At 38.6% G+C, this 20116-nt stretch overlaps 1 protein-coding gene across 1 annotated transcript in view; it reads right to left on the bottom strand.

The window, feature by feature from the left end:
- Nucleotides 1-1476: 1476 nt before the first annotated feature.
- Nucleotides 1477-20116, bottom strand: part of DNAAF6 (dynein axonemal assembly factor 6) — a 41804-nt gene continuing 23164 nt past the window's right edge. Inside the window, exons 5-6 of the mRNA XM_055564706.1 lie at nucleotides 6662-6747; nucleotides 1477-1606 (exon numbers count right to left, since the gene is read on the bottom strand). Of these exons, the coding sequence (XP_055420681.1) occupies nucleotides 1477-1606; nucleotides 6662-6747 (216 nt within the window). The remainder of the gene's footprint in view (nucleotides 1607-6661; nucleotides 6748-20116) is intronic.

The following is a 20116-nucleotide window of genomic DNA, read 5'->3' as shown; positions in this document are numbered from 1 at the left end:
GGACACTCTTCATTCTGTAACATCATGGACTTAAATTCACAGACACTAATTTCCTTTCAGTTAATACCACCCTCAACTCCTGCCTCCAGAGAAGAAAGTCTTGGTGGTAATTTCAAAGTCAAATTCTCTGCAAGAATTTAGTGTTTTAACACAACCACTTTTCCCAAAATCTCAGTCTTTTCCTTTTACTTGATCTAGTCACAAACTAGATGCTTCATAGTTGTCTGTATAATTAAGCTTAGAAAATATCTGCTTGAGTATTTAGCTCACATCACATCACAATAGCTCACATCTTTCCATTATCTCTTTTCAAAACTTACCCCCAGGTAACTCCAGATTTCTGCAATGATGTGTAAGACTAAGTCACGCAAGTTTTAAAATATGATTTATTCATAAATAATTCTAAAATAAAGTTATGCTATATAGTACAGAAGAGGCAGGGCACATTGACATAATTCATAAAATAAGTATGTCCAATTATGAATAAATATAGGAAATGAGAGAGAATAGTATTTGTAAATGCACACATTTTTATTTGTATTCAAGTGTCAAGGAATTCAACTACTAAATATAAACACAGTACCCAAAGAGGCATTGTTAATAATTATTAGTGCACAAAAGGAAAAGATTTTAACCTAAATAGATCCAAACACTGAGAGCAAGACTGAGGAAGCCGAATAACACTGTGTGTTCAAGAGTATTTCTTATTCAGGTAAAACAGGTTGTTAGTATGGTGCATCAAACTATTTATGTGTTAGTTGTGTGTGTTAGTTGCTCAGTCATGCTCGACTCTTTGTGACCCCATGGACTGCAGCTCACCAGGCTCCTCTGTCCATGAGATTTTCCAGGCAAGGATATTGGAGTGGGTTGCCATTTCCTCCTCCAGGGGATCTTCCAACCCAGTGATCCAACCCTGGTCTCCTGCACTGCAGGCAGATTCTTTACCGACTGAGCTACAAGGGAAGCCTTGTATATTTATAATCTTCTGTTATTTGTATGTTCCTGAACAATAGTGAGAGCCTAAACAGAGAACACTAGAAATCCTTTGATTAAATAAAAAAGGAAATCAATTAAACTTTTCTGGTGATCATAATGACCAATTCCTATGTTACTGATTGTATCATGGTATAATCAAATGGCTTAAGGCCTTTAGACTATTGAAGTAAGTGAACCAACCATTTCATGGTCATATTTCAGTTATTTAATGGGCATGTAGCAATCTAACTGGTTAACCTGTAAATTCCATCCAGCTATCACTATAAAAATGGGATAGCTTATTAGTATGAGAAAACACTATTTCCTACTAGATTAATATAAATGACTGTAAATGATCAGAATAGCACTAGAATTGAACATAAGCCCTTTTTCAATATGTCAGAATAATAGAGAAGACAGAAAACATTAACTAATTTTTTCAAAGTTTTTTTATTTTTTAATCAGTGTTATTTGCCACTTTTCATCCTTGTCCACACTGTTTCATAAAAAATTAATGAAATCCAACTCTCGTTTCATAGTCATGGTGACTTCGAGAGTCTCAACATCAAGTATATAGAAGGCGGTGGCACTGCTGCAGTCCACAGGATGGGGAAGGGTTAGCAGCAGCTTCCTGAAAAACAAAATAAAAACCTAGAACCAGTGACACCAAGAAGATACCACTTTTAATAAAGGCAATGGGAAGCAATATATATCATCGCAATGTTAGGGACCAAAAAACTAGACAGTATGAATACTGGATCAAAAATATGCCTAATTAACACAAATAGTATACCTTTTTTTTTTCTGGCCCTAAAAATCCAAGCAGCTGTTTGGACCACCCCTCAATGCAGGAGACTTAAAAGACTTGGATTTGATCCCTGGGTTGGGAAGATCCCCTGGAGGAGGGCATGGCAACCTACTCCAGTATTCTTGCCTGGAGAATCCCATGGATAGAGGAGCCTGGCAGGCTACAGTCCATAGGGTCACAAAGAGACAGACAAGACTGAAGTGCCTTAGCAAGCAAGCAAGCTTTTTTTTCTAAATTGACCTCATTTTGCATTATATAAACATAGTCTCAGGCTGTGTTTATTGGCATAGAAATAGAACCACTGCAACTTTAAGTTGTTTGGATAGATCTGTTGCCAGTCATCCTTATGTGTAAAAGAAATGTGACTGCCTGACAGAAATCTGAAATTCAACTAGTTCTACAATAATTCTGCTAACATTACTTTAAACTGAATCTCTACTCCAGGTGTAGTTATTGAAATTCAGGCCTGCAGTGATTTCAATACCCAATCAATGAAAGTGCTTTCTTTTGCTTGCCTCTGGTTCTTTCTACTTTACATTGACAGAAATTTCCTGTGAGAGACTGCTGAGTGTAGTTTGTAGTTTATGGCTCAGTTGCTGGATAGCTGTATGCTTCAGACGCATGGCTAGGATGAGACATCCATAAATATGTCATAGTGGTATGAATTGGAATTATGCATGGGGTCAGCACATGCTGGTATCTGAAGAAAATTAAATACATGAAGCACTTGTTACCTCACATTCTCAACAGAGAGGGCTTGAGGATCTCTATAAAAAGTGGACAGAAAAGCTCTTTTAGGAGGTATAAGATCCAAATTGGTAAAGGAATATGGTAATTTGGGTAATTTTTAGGGGGTACTTATTGAATACTTGTACAAAGAACTAGTATTTGAAAACAAAATCCTCGAAAATCAGTCTCCTCATTATTCATTTGCAAAGACCTAAATTCAGGAAACTGGGCTCATTAAAAGTATTTATCACACAGCTCTGGAACCTAAAGGAGAAGTTTTCTGTTACTTTTGTTCCATTCCAGATATTTAGGGTAGGAGAAACAATTCTCTCCACTTGAAGTAATGAAATCGCAATGTATTTTAATATACCCTGTAATATTTGGAATCTTAAAAAAAAAAGTGGGTGCAAAAACCATGTAGAGTCCATCTTTTTTTTTTTTTTTTTTTTTTGACTGTACCATGAAGCTTGCAGGATCTTAGTTCCCCAACCAGGGATTAAACCGTGCCCTTGGCAGTAAAAGTGCCAAGTTCTAACCACTGGACATCCAGGGAGTTCCTGAGAGTCCATCTTTTTAAAGTTGTTTACAATATAGGTTGTACTAGAGTTAGATTTGCTTCATCCCTTATTCTACAAATGATAATATATTCACTTTTAAAAGAAAGCAAAGCTCAGTGGTGACAGTTTCATTGCACCAAAAGACAACTATAAATCAGCTGAAGAAGTTCCAATGATAATGTGCACTTCTCTGTCCAGAAAGAAATAAATTAAAAAAAAAAGACAGTTAGTGGCCATTGGAATGATCCATCCATCCCTGCATTTTTGTCTAGTCCTTAGTAGTATAGTTTCACATACAAAAATTTTGAGTAGAAACTGTGTAACTTATTTAGGCTCTTAAAAGAAGGAAAGTATTATTTGTTGAGTGAACGAATAAATGAATTAAGAGCAAATAGGTCACTAGAAAATGATATTTGAATAACTAGTATAGATCAGTACTATAATAAAATATGAATGAACATTTAAACCCAATCTCTCTGCCTTTACATTGAAAAATATTTGCTTTTTAAAAAGCTAAAGTTTAATCACTGATCAAATGTTTATCCAGTGTTAAATGGATAACCAACAAGGTCCTACTATGTAGCACAGGGAACTCTGCTCAATGTTATGTGGTAGCCTGGATAGGAGAGAAGTTTGGAGGAGAATGGATACATGCATATTGGCTGAGTCCTTTTGCTGTCCACCTAAAACTATCACAACATTGTTAATTGGCTATACTCCAATACAAAATAAAAAGTAAAAAAAAAAGTCTCTCCAGTGTTGCTTTTCTTTAGAAATTATTTAAATGCAAATAATAATATATGAAAGTAAAAACAAAAAAATATCTATACAGTGAATTCTAGTTTTGAGACTTATATGCTTAAATTTATATTAGAGAATTCAAGTTGATGTTTCTTGCCAAGAGATTTAAATATACAACAACCTTGTTCTGTGCATATTCACATAATGTACTTTTTATTTTATGTAGTTTATGAATTATTTGATTTACATATCTGGGCTTAAAAAAGATATGGCCTTTTTAAGGTTTCCTGTTGGAGATATATAACTATTTTCAAAGAAAGCAGAAACAGCTACTGAGCTGCAATTCACTATTCCATTTAGAAAACTTTTTTTTAGGTGTTTATGTCTTTGAATATCAGTCAATTCAATCTAAATCAAAGGAGCACAGCAAAAGTGAGATAATCTAAAGTAACAAACAACCAGAAATTAACTCATGTTTATCTTTAGAATGTGTTTTTATTATCACATTCAAGGAATTCATTGAAGATATTCTAAGAATCCATCTTAAAAAATAATCAAACCCCATATGAAGATAAAGTCCAGGGATTTTGAGACATTATAGAATTTCACCTATCTTTCCTCCTTTCTATCTACCCTGTTGGGAATCTATATGCCAAAACAACCAGTTTTTCAAAATGAAGGATTCAGCAAACATTTCTTTTCATTCTAAAATGCTAAAAATCTGGGTTTTATTCATAATTTTAATGCAATTGACTATCAATAGATTGATATCTAGTCAATTTAGTTAAAATAATTCCGCTCATTTTCCCTTATAGGTACATGAACAGAATGTCCACTGTTATGCTTCTTGAAACCAGTAAGCATAGTGTTACAGGGTGTCAAAGTTAGAAACTAAAGAAAGTAGATGTGAATATCGGCAAACTCAAAACAAGACACATTTCCAATAATACTAGTTCAGATAATAACAGGGCTCCAAAGAATGTTTGAGTTTTTAGGAAAAGAGCTAAAAATTTTAATTCTTTCTTCTCTCTTAATTAATGACCTTTTTCTTAACAGACAGTACTTTTATGTGCTGAGCATTTAATATATAAGTACTGTATGATCCAAATGACCTACTGCAGCCCACATTCTATTTGGAAAAATATCTCTGTGTGAGTCTTTCATTTAGTGGGCTTTGAAAGATATCTGGAATGACAGCATAGCCAGAGCAGCTGCCTAAAGATTGATGGAGACAGTGAGAACCGCTACGGGAATGGAAATTAACTCCATGGTGTGTAGATGTCTGTGCTTTTAACAAGTGCACAAATATCATGGAAGATTGACTGCTCATTTAACCAACTTCCCTTGCAAAGGTTGTGTGGAAAGAGTAAATGTGTGTATAGCATGTAATGAAAAAATTACTATACTCCTTGATGTCAATGGTGAAAATAAGGAATGTGATTTTCATAACATGAGACAATTTTTGAGTGAATATATTTTTAAAATTATATTAAGTAAGGAGAAAATATTTGATATGTATTCCTCTGTAGGTCATTTGTAGTTAAATTCCTCTATTGTAGAAATCAAAGTTAAGCTACTCATGTACATTGGTGTGTTTACACATAGAAGTCTTTTGTAGCAGAGATCTAATTTTGTTATTTTCTCAAAGCCCTATGATCAACAGAGAAGAACTATAGGTACTGATAATGGAAGGAAGATAATATGCTAGCATCTGACTGCTCCCCACACCCATTTTGAAATGTCTATGAGTTAACAAAGGTCCACTGCAGTCAACCAAGTGTGCTAACTGCTATACATCCAGCTGAAAAGTGAACAAAGCAATGAGATATTCAGATATTTTATCTAGCACATGCCAGGTTCTATTGATTCCTTCCTTATATAGTTAGTTTTGAGAGACAGGGTTGATTTATCCAGGTTTCAGGGTAAACATTTTATCAGAATTTTACCTTATATATTGTGTTTGGGGAACAGCATTTGAACTTGTATAATAACAAGACTATTTTTGAACATATCAAATATTTAATTGAATTATTCCACTATCATCTGCATTAATTTAAAATGTATTCATGCAACTTGAGGATCCAGTGATAAATTAGCTGTTAGATTTTTGTTTTAAGTAATTGATAAGTCTTTTCATTGATTTTTAGATGAATATAATCAAACAACCTTATGCTATGCTATGCTACGTCACTTCAGTCGTGTCCGACTCTGTGTGACCCCATAGACGGCAGCCACCAGGCTCCCCCATCCCTGGGATTCTCCAGGCAAGAACACTGGAGTGGGTTGCCATTTCCTTCTCCAATGCATGAAAGTGAAAAGTGAAAGTGAAGTCGCTCAGTCGTGTCCGACTCTTAGCGACCCCATGGACTGCAGCCCACCAGGCTCCTCCGTCCATGGGATTTTCCAGGCAAGAGTACTGGAGTGGGGTGCCATTACCTTCTTCGCAAACAACCTTAGAGCCCCACAATATCCAAAACGTTTAAAGATTGCTTCTTTCATGCCATCACTGTACCAAAATATCACATGCAAGACTTACAACTTAAAAGATTTTCACCTCCAGCTGTTTTTCGTCATAGATAAGCAAACTATATCTGAATGTCAGGGACTATGTTTTGGTGGTATCAACCTACTCCAAATCTACGCATGTACAGTGGTAAAAAATCTAGGTATTTACAAATATATTTATGTTTATATTAACCAGATCAAACATCTGAATGATTAACTGACTTTTTCACTTTTCTTCTGACTTTGGGGGTGATACAAAATAACTACACACACTTTTATAAAGGATATTGACAAAAGATTCATTAATATTATAACATTCATTATTCTAGCTCCAAGTTTTACTCACTTATTAGGAGTACGGAGGTCTAGGATCATCTCCTGAATGTCAACTTTAATATCAGAAGGGTTGGTGTTTGGTAGTTTAATTTTCACCTGAAAGAAAAAATGAGAAGAAAAATACTGTTGTCTTGAAGAACAATTTGAAGAGTCCAATAAAATAAGAGGGAATGAGAACTAAAATTTATTTAAATGCCAACTATGTGCCAGACTCTGCTCTTATAACAATCTTGAGAAGCAGTGTTTATTATCTTCATTGTACAGATGGAGAAACCAAGATACAGAGAAGTTTAGTGAGTGAACCAAGGCAACCATCTGTAATTTGACTAAGATTCTTCTTCTTCTAAGTCGCTTCAGTCGTGTCTGACTCTGTGCGACCCCATAGATGGCAGCCCACCAGGCTCCCCCATCCCTGGAATTCTCCAGGCAAGAATACTGGAGTGGGTTGCCATTTCCTTCTCCAATGCATGAAGGTAAAAAGTGAAAGTGAAGTCGTTCAGTCCTGTCTGACTCTGAGCGACCCCATGGACTGCAGCCTACCAGGCTCCTCCATCCATGGGATTTTCCAGGCAAGAGTACTGGAGTGGGGTGCCATCGCTTTATCTGCCTTTAAAGTTATTATTGAAACACTATGGTTACATGCCAGTACCTTCATTGCTTGAAGGTGCATGCTAGTACACCTGCTAGAGCTGGGAACCTTCCACTGCCTTTATATCACTGGGTACTTTGTATAAAAAATGGTTAGTTCTCATGTTGGGTGTGGGTTGGTGATGCTATGTTGTAGTCTCCTGGCATAAACTCCCATGCCACATTTCCTAGAGAACTGTAGGAGTCCAGAAACCTTGCTAACATAACAAGAGAAACAACAATATGACCACTACTCAAAAAATGGAACTATTTATTGATTTAATAAGATTTCACTCAAAACTGTCTCATCTCAATTACCACACGGCCCAGCAATTCAACTCCTGAGTATATATATGTGTGTGTGTGTGTATTCAAGAGCATTAAAAACAACCACTCAAACAAAATTATGTACATAATGTTTTTGTTCAGGGCAGCATTATTCACAATAGCCAAAAGGCATCAAAAACCCAAATGCACATCAACTGATGAATGGATAAACAAAATGTAGTCTATCCCTACTGTGGAGTATTATTCAGCCATAAAATGGAATGAAATACTATTACATGAATGATCCTTGAAAACATTAAGCTAAAAAGTCACATATTGTAGGATTCTAGTTATCTGGAATATCCAGAATAGGCAAATCTATAGAGAATGAAAACAGATTGGTGGTTACTGGAGGGACTGGGGAAGGAGAAAAGAGGTGTGACAAAAGGATTTCCTTTTGAGTTGATGAAAATGTTCTGGAATTAGATAGTGGTGATGGTTGTGCAACATTGTGAGCACACTACATGTCACTATGGTAAATTGTATATTATGTGTATTTTATCACAATACAAAGTCTAATCTCTAACTCTAATCTATTCTCTTTTCAATAGAAGTTGATCTCTCTCTCAGCATATAGTTTCCATAAACAACTTTAAGTTAAATTATGAAGTCTTCACTAATATGAGCTAGAAGACTTCAAATTCTGAACATCTGTTGAGTTCAAAGCTGAAATAACAAGGATAAAAGCAATACATTACAAAGGAAATACCTATCAAATAAACAGTGGGAAAAATCAGAATTTCTTACAAGAAGCTTAAAATAGGCGATAGTGTTTTCACAATATAAAGTATGTGAATAAATACATGTCTGTGAGTTATATTTTACTTTATTAAATCTGTATATAAACAAACATTTGTAAATAGAACTCTAGCGGTCCTACCATCTAATGTATCCTTTGGTTCATATTTTCATTAAACAATTACCTCCCAATTTATATTTTAAAAATTCAAATCTTCTAAAATAGAGATGCTTTTAATGACAGAAACAGAACATTTCTCAAAGAGGTAGTTATAGGGGCTCTACCTCAAATTAAATGAGCAGTCCATTGGACAAGAAAGACCATTTTTTACCACAATAACATTCAGATAGGATAGTCGGGTTGAGATGTTCTTTAGTTGCCAGATGATTCATTTCACCTGGACTCAGAAATACAAAAATTTTTCTTTAGTTTGAAATGTTTATATCTTTCAAGGTAAAAGATTATTTCCCCAGCGTTGAAATGACATTTGAGTTAAAAAAAAATGACTTACATGAAATTTTGATACAACTTTTGGGTAGAAACTTCAAAGTGGTTCTTAAAATTGTTTGCAAGTCTAATTAAGGGTAATTCAGAAACAACTCAGTAATTTTTCCTTTTGAGGAAATTAAAATTGTGTACTAAGATGGTTTCACAAGAGAGACAGGAGAAAGAACAAATTAAGTGGAATGGTACACATTAATATCTCATAAAGTAGAAGATTTGATGAAGAGTCAACAGAAAGACTCCTCCCGAAACATGAATCAGACTTCTTCAAAAATACTTTTAATGAATACCTGGAAAATAGACATGGCTATTATTGACTTAGAACTGACTGTACCCAAGACCTAACGTGTCCAGTATTAGTAAACACAGTATTTCACTGACCAAAGGAATTGATGTTCCTCTCTTTACATAGGATACAAATGGAATTCATTTAAAAAATTATTTTAATAGGTAACTAAGGAAAACTGATAAAAATTTCATTGGCAAATCTTTGACCTTTTGGGAGATCAACCTTTGGAGTCAAATTTGGGCTTGAATTCTGGTTCTGTCACCTATTGTTCAGATCAGATCAGATCAGATCAGATCAGTCGCTCAGTCGTGTCCGACTCTTTGCGACCCCATGAATCACAGCACGCCAGGCCTCCCTGTCCATCACCAACTCCCGGAGTTCACTCAGACTCACGTCCATCAAGTCAGTGATGCCATCCAGCCATCTCATCCTCTGTCGTCCCCTTCTCCTCTTGCCCCCAATCTCTCCCAGCATCAGAGTCTTTTCCAATGAGTCAACTCTTCGCATGAGGTGGCCAAAGTACTGGCGTTTCAGCTTTAGCATCATTCCTTCCAAAGAACACCCAGGGCTGATCTCCTTCAGAATGGACTGGTTGGATCTCCTTGCAGTCCAAGGGACTCTCAAGAGTCTTCTCCAACACCACAGTTCAAAAGCATCAATTCTTCAGTGCTCAGCCTTCTTCACAGTCCAACTCTCACATCCATACATGACCACAGGAAAAACCATAGCCTTGACTAGATGTACCTTTGTTGGCAAAGTAATGTCTCTGCTTTTGAATATGCTATCTAGGTTGGTCATAACTTTCCTTCCAAGGAGTAAGCATCTTTTAATTTCATGGCTGCAGTCACCATCTACAGTGATTTTGGAGCCCAGAAAAATAAATTCTGACACTGTTTCCACTGTTTCCCCATTTCCCATGAAGTGATGGAACCAGATTAGGGTGGTGCAAAAGTAATTGCGATTTCAGACTGAATTTTAAATAATTATAAATAGGCTCAAACACATCTTTATTAATCAAAATAAGAACCATTACAATCAATACATTTTTGCCAACAAGAAATAAGTTGATTTAATCCTGTAGCATAAAAATCCATGCTTCGAGATTTGATGAACTCTTGGAAAACATTTTCTATATCCTACTGGTTGTGGAAGCATATTCCCTTCAAAAAACAGTCAAGATGCTCGAAGAAGTGGTAGTCAGTTGGCAAGAAGTCAGGGGAATATGGCAGATGAGGCAAAACTTCATAGCCCAATTCGTTCCACTTTTGAAGTGCTGGTTGTGTGACATGCAGTCAGGCATTGTTGTGAAGAATTGGGTCTTTTCTGTTGACCAATGCCAGCTGCAGATGTTGCAATTTTCAGTGCATCTCACTGATTTGCTCTGAGCATACTTCTCAGATGTAATGGTTTTGCCAGATTCAGAAAGATGGATCAGGCTGGCAGCAGACCACCAGTGACCATGACTTATTTTGCTGGAAGTTTGGCTTTGGGAAGTGATTTGGAGCTTGTTCTTGGTCCAACCACTGAGCTGGTTGTTGCCAGTTTGTCATATAAAATTCACTTTTTGTCACACGCCACAATCCGATGGAGAAATGGTTTGTTTTTGTGAAGAATAAGAGAAGACAACATGACAAAATTATTTTTTTATTTGCAATCAGCTTATGAGACACCCACTTATCAAGCTTTTTCACTTTTCCAATTTGCTTCAAATGCTCAACGACCATAGAATGGTCGATGTTGATTTCTTTGACATCTTGTGTAGCTGTAAGAGGATCAGCTTCAATGATCCTTTCGATCGGTTGCTGTCAACTTCTGAAGGGTGGCCACTATGCTCCTCATCTTCAAGGCTCTCATCGCCTTTGCAAAACTCCTGAACCACCAGTGCACTGTACATTCATTAGCAGTTCCTGGGCCAAATGTATCGTTCACTTCGTGAGTTGTCTCTGCTGCTTTATGACTCATTTTGAACTCAAATATGAAAATCGCTTGAATTTGCTTTTTGTATAACATTATTCCCATAGTCCAAAATTAATATAAAATAAACAGCAAGTAATAAGTCATTTCCCTGGGTTGAGAAGATTCCCTGGAGAAGGGCATGGCAAGCCACTCCTGTATTCTTGCTTGGAGAATCCCCATGGACAGAGCCTGGTAAGCTGCAGTCCATGTGGTCACAAAGAGTAGGACACGACTGAAGCGACTAAGCATGCATGCAAAGTCATTAGCAAAAAAAGCATAAACTGAGAAATGCACATTGAAATGATGTACAACATAACCACATTTATTAAGAATGTATTTTAACATCAAACGGCACATTTCAACAATGCAAAAACTGCAATTATGTTTGTACCAACCTAATAGTTACTGTTTATTAGTTATCTATTGTGGTATAACCAAAACCAATTATACTTCCTCCCTCCTTAATTTATGACTCAAAAACAACAATAAACATTTATTATCTTATATATATTCCATAGGTTAGGAATTCAGAAGAGGCTTAGTTAGGTAGTTCTGTCTTAGGTAGGGTTTATCATGAGTTTGTGTTCAAGATATTGGCTGAGCTGCAGATATCTGAAGGCTTTACTGGGGCTAGAGAATCTGCCTCCAAGATGACTCACTCACATATCTGATGGCACGAGAACTCAGTGTTAAGGGAATCACTGACCAAAACCACCTACACTGGCTAGGCACCACAGTAACCATGTGTATGAGTTATCTTACAACAGGAGGTCCTGGTAAAGGATGTGGAACTAACAAGCTACCACGAGCAGGAAGAATTCAGGAAAGGTCAAAAGGATAGAGGAGATGCTAGTTCATATGTCCTACCAACCTCCCAGAATCCTTCTCACTGGAATCCATCTTGGCTGAGCGATACACCATTAGGAAGGACCCTGAGTCAGAATGATTGGCCAGAGACAATCCAGAAACTAACTCCATTACTACAAACTGAAGACTGTGAGCCACGTGGCAGAGAAGTTCTTCTATGTTCCCTTACCCTGCTACTCTCCACCCAGGCACCCCTTTCCAATAGTCTCTTGCTTTGTCAGCATGTGTGTCTCTTCAGATAATTCATTTTCAAGTATTAGACAAGAGCCCATTCTCGGGCCCTTGAAGGAGTTCCCCTTCCTGCAACATCAGTTCTTCACCACATGGACTTCTCAATAGGACTTAGAGCCTTGACTGTCCTTAAGACATAACAGCTGTCTTCTCCCCTGAGTGAATGATCCAAAAGTGTGAGACAGAAGGCATGCCTTTTTCAGAACTGTAGCCTCAGAAGTTGTATACTTTCATTTCTATAATATCCTAGTGGTTATACAGGTCAGCCCCATTCGATGTGAGAGTGGAATACACAAAGGGAAGAATATCAGAAGGTGAGAATCATTGTGGGCCATCTCAAAGCCTGACTACCGCTGTACCCAACGCTAACTTTAGTTTACACTTCTGCCTTCCAGCCATGTGGATAAAACAGGAAAAGAGTCCACTAATTTAAAGTTTGTGAGATTCCTTCTTTCCACCTTCAGCCTGTCTTCAGGAGAGTAGTCAAAACTACTCCTTCAGGCTCTTTAGGAATTCGCTTTGAGGCTTTCCTGGAAATGGGTAAATGTAGGTCAAATTGCTTACCAATTGTTTTCACTGTCTTTCATTTATTCTCCCCTATGTGTTGTAACAGAGCTAGCTTAATATCCCTAAGCTTTTGGGAGTGGGGTCATTAATGTGAGATTTTCATTTTGAGGTTTAGATTTCCTCTTTATTGTCTTATTCTTATGTTAGATTTATATGACAAGATGGTTCTTAAAGACAGTATATTCCTATAATCTGTAGGTGATTAATATAGACTTTCCAGTTCCTCTGATAAGTGTCTTTGATCATATTCTAAGTTGTTTGAAAATCAAAATGAGAAAGTCAAATAGCAAGTGTTTGTTAGAAATCAACGATTTTAGGCTTTCTTCTAAACTATCACTTCCTGAATGCCAGAACATAAGAATAAGCGATACATACCTTATATATGTGACTTGACTAATCTATGAGATCTACTGAAATTTTAGTGAAGCTTAATATATACAGAAAAATTTGAAAAACAGCAGCCATCTCCAGTATATTTGATTCTTGACAAAGAAGTTAAGACTATATGAGTCTCCATTTGAAACACAAAAATATTAGGAGATTTTGATTAACAGAAAAGTTTGGTTAAGTCTCATTTTGAATTGCTTCAGTGATTTAACTTCCCATTGTTTACCTATGGAAACACATGTGAGATATGCTTTTCAGTGCAACCATAGTATTTTATAAAAACTCTCAGGAGCAATGATAATCTATAGGAAAATGAAAAAAAAAATTAAAGGGATAGATCCCCGTACTTTGAAATTGTATAAATATTTACCTCTGGATATAAAAATATGGAGGTATATGTTCTCAAAAACTAAGATATGAAACCAACAGATACCTTTTAAAAGTAGTGGATACATTTTCTATAACATTCCAGTACCATATGGCCATGTCTGTTTCATAAGATCATGAGCATGATTCCTCTCCTTTCACAGGAGTCCAGAGTAAGCCCAGCTCATTCTGGAGTAAGAACACTCATCTAGAGGACCTTCATACTTCTATTGGTACCCACATTTATCCCCAAACACAGCCTCACTGCCATTATCTGTTTTGAGGCTGTTGGAACTAAATTCATTATACTTTTTATCTCTGCTGCTGCTAAGTCGCTTCAGTCGTGTCCAACTCTGTGTGACCCCATACACGGCAGCCCACCAGGCTCCCCCGTCTCTGGGATTCTCCAGGCAAGAACACCGGAGTGGGTTGCCATTTCCTTCTCCAATGCATGAAAGTGAAAAATGAAAGTGAAGTCGCTCAGTCATGTCCAACACTTAGCGACCCCATGGACTGCAGCCTACCAGGCTCCTCTGTCCATGGGATTTTCCAGGCAAGAGCACTGGAGTGGGTTGCCATTGCCTTCTCCCTTTTTATCTCTATTTGTCACTAAACACAGGAAGCCTCAGATTTCTAAGTCTTTCCTTATCACTTAATAATTACCATCTGGTCTTCCTAGCTTCTATTTTGTTTCCATTTCCTAACCCTTACCAACTCATGAAACCCTCCCATTAGATCTTCTGGAACACTAGTACAACATCCCTTATCTCATAAGCCTCTAAATATTCTCTGCAATTTTTCTTAAACTGATGGTTTACCTTAGTTTACCTTGATGACACTGATTCCCTTATAGTCTTCTCAATTTGTGCCTGTCTTTTTTTTTTCCCTCCCAATTCCCGTATATCATTAGCCCTGCCTCCGCTTCCTTGCATCTTTTTAAAAATAAATCTCATGTCTTCATACTATACCACCAATTACCCTCCTTGTTGGCATCATCTACCAATTCCTGAGTCAGATTTCCTATACCTATTTCTCTAAGAATAGTTCTTTGTTCTCTATTGATATTTCTAACATTAACTGGTATCTTAAACATTGGTGATTTAAATATCCACTTAGATAACTTTCCAGCATCCTAGCCTCACTTCCTGATGGGGACAGATGCCTTCAAGTCTTTGGACAAATTGCCTTCTCAGTAAGGTCTTCCCTGATCACAGTATTTAAAACTGCAGCCACTAGCTTCCCTAGTACACGCTATCACTTCGCCTTGCTTTTTCCCCTTCATAGCATTAATCACCTTCCAATGTAAAATACAATTTTGCATTTATTTTGTTCATTTAACTCTCCCACTGAAAGTATGCTTTGTGAATACAGTGATATTTGTGTTTTGTTTATTACTATGGGATAATTATAGGTAATCAATAAATATGTGCTGAGTAAATGAATTTATACAAAGATGTTTCAATATTAAGAAACTGAATATACCAGTAGATCAAAAAGTAAAAATATCATGCTGCTGCTGCTAAGTCACTTCAGTCGTGTCCAACTCTGTGCGACCCCATAGATGGCAGCCCATCAGGCTTCCCCGTCCTTGGGATTCTCCAGGCAAGAACACCGGAATGGGTTGCCATTTCCTTCTCCAATGCATGAAAGTGAAAAATGAAAGTCAAGTTGTTCAGTCGTGTCTGACTCTAGCAACCTCATGGACTGCAGCCTACCAGGCTCCTCTGTCCATGGGATTTTCTAGGCAAAAGTACTGGAGTGGGGTGCCATTGCCTTCATTAAAAAGGCATTTGATCAATCAGAATAGATGAACAGGTTCTTAACACACAACACAAAAGTTAGTATCAGGGTGAATGAGGAAACATCAGAAATATTCTAAAGGGGAGAAATAAATAAAACCATTATTTACTACTATTATGTAACATAGTTCTGGAGGTACTAACTCATGCAATTCAACAGGAAAGAATTAGGAGGTAATTATCACTATCTGAAGGAAGAGTGGCAGTGGCTGTGCAGTGCTGGAGCTGCTGCAGCTGCGTGGCACTGGAGCGACTGTGGGGAGATACCCCATGCCAAGGGCAGAGAAGCCCCAGCAAGACGGTAGGCGCTGGAGCAACTTTGAGGAGATACTCCATGTCCAAGGGCAAAGGAGAAGCCCCAGCAAGACGGTAGGAGGGATGAAATAGCGTTTAGAATTAAACCCCATACCCGCCAGAGACGCTCAGAGGAATCAAACAAACCTTATGCGCACCAGGACCCAGAGACACCACAGAGACCAAGACAGAACTGTGTTTGAGTGTCTCCTGTGAAGGTACGGGTCAGCAGTGGACTGCCACAGGGGCAGGGGCTCTGGGTGCAGCAGACATGGGCTGAGTGCAGCTGACTTGGGTATAGCATAAGCCCTCTTGGAGGAGGTCTCCATTAACCCCACCACAGAGTTGCCAGAACTTACACAGGACTGGGGAAACAAACTCTTGGAGGGCACAAACAGAACCTTGTGTACACCAGGACCCAGGAGAAAGGAGCAGTGACCCTAGAAGAGACTGACCCAGACTTGCCTGTGATTGTCCGGAGTCTCTGGTGGAGGCGTGGGTTGGCGGTGGCCTGCTGCAGGGTTGGGGGCACTGAGTGTAGCAGTGAGTGCATGGGACCTTTTGAAGGAGGTCGTCATTATCTTCATTACCTCCACCACAGTTTGGTCCCAGGTAAATAACATGGAGGGAACACAGCTTCACCCATCAACAGAAAATTGGATTAAAGATTTACTGAGCATGGCCCTGCCCATCAGAACAAGACCCAGTTTCCCCCTCAGTCAGTCTCTCCCATCAGGAAGCTTGCATAAGTCTCTTATCCTTCTCCATCAGAGGACAGACAGACTAAAAACCACAATCAGAGAAAACTAACCAAACTGATCACATGGACTACAGCCTTGTCTAATTCAATGAAACTATGAGCCATGCCGTGTAGGGCCACCCAAGATGGACGGGTCATGGTAGAGAGTTCTGACAAAACATGGTCCACTGGAGAAGGGAATGGGCAAACCACATCAGTATTCTTGCCTTGAGAACCCCATGAATGGTATGAAAAGGCAAAAAGGTAGGACACTGAAAGATGAACTCCCCAGGTCGATAGGTGCCCATTATGCTGCTGGTGAAGAGTGGAGAAATAACTCCAGAAAGAATGAAGAGACAGAGCCAAAGCAAAAACAACACCCAGTTGTGGATGTGACTGGTGATAGAAGTAAAATCCGATACTGTAAAGAGCAATATTGCATAGGAACCTGGAATGTTAGGTCCATGAATCAAGGCAAATTGGAAGGGGTCAAACAGGAGATGGCAAGAGTGAACATTGACATTTTAGGAATCAGCGAACTAAAATGGACTAGAATGGGTGAATTTAACACAGATGACCATTACATCTACTACTGTGGGCAAGAATCCCTTAGAAGAAATGGACTAGCCATCACAGTCAACAAAAGAGTCTGAAATGCAGTATTTGGATGCAATCTCAAAAACAACAGAATGTTCCTTTCCAAGGGAAACCATTCAATATCACAGTAATCCAAGTCAATGACCTGACCAGTAATGCTGAAGAAGCTGAAGTTGGATGGTTCTATGAAGACCTACAAGACCTTCTAGAACTAACACCCAAAAAAGATGTCCTTTTCATAATAGGGGACTGGAATGCAAAAGTAGGAAGTCAAGAAATACCTGGAGCAACAGGCAAATTTGGCCTTGGAGTACAGAATGAAGCAGGGCAAAGGCTGATAGAATTTTGCCAAGAGAACACACTGGTCATAGCAAACATCCTCTTCCAACAACAGAAGAGACGACTCTATACATGGACATCACCAGATGGTCAACATCAAAATCAGACTGAGTATATTCTTTATAGCCAAAGATAGAGAAGCTCTATACAGTTAGCAAAAATAAGACTGGGAGTTGACTATGGCTCAGATCATGAACTCCTTATTGCCAAACTCAGACTAAAATTGAATAAAGTAGGGAAAACCACTAGACCATTCAGGTATGACCTTACGATTATACAGTGGAACTGAGAAATAGATTCAAGGGATTGAATCTGATAGGCAAAGTGCCTGAAGAAATATTGACGAAGGTTCATGACATTGTACAGGAGGCAGTGATCAAGACGATCCCCAAAAAAAGAAATGCAAAAAGGCAAAATGGTTGTTTGAGGAGGCCTTAAAAATAGCTGAGAAAAGAAGAGAAGCTAAAGGTAAAGAAGAAAAGGAAAAATATACCCATTTGAATGCAGAGTTCCAAAGAATAGCAAGGAGAGATAAGAAAGCCTTCCTCAGTGATCAGTGTGAAGAAATAGAGGAAACCAATAGAATGGGAAAGACTAGAGATCTCTTCAAGAAAATTAGAGATACCAAGGGAACATTTCATGCAAAGATGGGCACAATAAAGGACAGAAATGGTATGGACCTAACAGAAGCAGAAGATATTAAGAAGAGGTGGCAAGAATACACAGAAGAACTATACAAAAAAGATCTTCACGACCCAGATAATCATGATGGTATGATCACTCATTTAGAGCCAGACATCCTGGAGTGCGAAGTTGAGTGGGCCTTAGGAAGCATCACTATGAACAAAGCTAGTGGAGGTGATGGAATTCCAGTTGAGCTATTTCAAATCCTAAAAGATGATGCTGTGAAAGTGCTGCACTCAATATGCCAGCAAATTGGGAAAACTCATCAGTGCCCATAGGACTGGAAAAGGTCAGTTTTCATTCCAATCCCAAAGAAAGGCAATGCCAAAGAATGCTAAAACTACCACACGATTGCACTCATCTCCCACGCTAGTAAAGTAATGCTCAAAATTCTCCAAGACAGGCTTCAACAGTACGTGATCCATGAACTTCCAGATGTTCAAGCTAGATTTAGAAAAGGCAGAGGAACCAGAGATCAAATTGCCAACATCTATTGGATCATCAAAAAAGCAAGAGAGTTCCAGAAAATTATCTATTTCTGCTTTATTGACTATGCCAAAGCCTTTGACTGTGTGGATCACCATAAACTGTGGAAAATTCTGAAAGAGATGGGAATACCATACCACCTGACCTGCCTCCTGAGAAATCTATATGCAGGTCAAGAAGTAACAGTTAGAACTGGACATGGACCAAAAGATTGGTTCCAAATTGGGAAAGGAGTACGTCAAGGCTGTATATTGTCACCCTGCTTATTTAACTAATATGCAGCGTGTATCATGAGAAACGCTGGGCTGGATGAAGCACAAGCTGGAATCAAGACTGTCAGGAGAAATATCAATAACCTCAGATATGCAGATGACACCACCCTTATGGCAGAAAGAGAAGAAGAACTAAAGAGCTTCTTGACAAAAATGAAAGGGGAGCGTGAAAAAGTTGGCTTAAAATTCAACATTCAGAAAACGAAGATTATGGCATCTGGTCCCATCACTTCATGGCAAATAGATGGGAAACAGTGGAAACAGTGTCAGACTTTGTTTTTTGGGGCTCCAAAATCACTGCAGATGGTGACTGCAGCCGTGAAATTAAAAGATAATTGCTCCTTGGAAGAAAAGTTATGACCAACCTAGATAGCATATTAAAAAGCAGAGACATCACTTTGCCAACAAAGGTCCATCTAGTCAAAGCTATGGTTTTTCCAGTAGTCATGTATGGATGTGAGAGTTGGACTATAAAGACAGCTGAGCACCGAAGAATTGATGCTTTTGAATTGTGGTGTTGAAGAAGACTCTTGAGAGTCCCTTGGACTGCAAGGAGATCCATCAGTCCATCCTAAAGGAAATCAGTCCTGAATATTCATTGGAAGGACTGATGCTGAAGGTGAAACTCCAATACTTTGGCCATCTGATGAGAAGAGCTAAGTCATTTGAAAAGACCCTGATGCTGGGAAAGATTGAAGGCAGGTGGAGTAGGGACGACAGAGGATGAGATGGCTGGATGGCATCACGGACTCAATGGCATGCTGCTGCTGCTAAGTCGCTTCAGTCGTGTCCGACTCTGTGTGACCCCATAGACGGCAGCCCACCAGGCTCCCCCTTCCCTGGGATTCTCCAGGCAAGAACACTGGAGTGGGTTGCCATTTCCTTCTCCCATGCATGAAAGTGAAAAGTGAAAGTGAAGTCGCTCAGTCGTGTCCGACTCCTCGTGATCCCATGGACTGCAGCCCACCAGGCCCCTCCGTCCATGGGATTTTCCAGGCAAGAGTACTGGAGTGGGGTGCCATCACCTTCTCCGACTCAATGGCATAAGTTTGAGTAAACTCTGGGAGTTTGTGATGGACAGGCAGGCCTGGTATGCTGCAGTCCATGGGGTCATAAAGATCGGACATGACTGAGCAACTGAACTGAACTGAACTGAAGGAAGAGCCTTCCAACTGGAATGAACATAAAGAACCAGGAAATAACTTGACATACTGAAGGAGCAGAAAGAAGGCCAGGGTGGCTAGAATATAATGAACGAGGAATAAAATGTGGCATTAGATGAAACTGAAGAGGATGCAGGGGCAGATCATCTAAGACCTCAAGGATTAAGATAAAGAATTTGGATTTTGTCCTAAGTGCAATAAGAATCCATCGGGGGTTCAGAGTGAAGAATTC

This window comes from Bubalus kerabau, chromosome X, assembly GCF_029407905.1.
Source record: "Bubalus kerabau isolate K-KA32 ecotype Philippines breed swamp buffalo chromosome X, PCC_UOA_SB_1v2, whole genome shotgun sequence".
Lineage (NCBI taxonomy): Eukaryota > Metazoa > Chordata > Mammalia > Artiodactyla > Bovidae > Bubalus > Bubalus kerabau.
The sequence above is the reverse complement of the archived record's forward strand: the minus strand, read 5'-3'. Positions and strand labels throughout refer to the sequence as shown.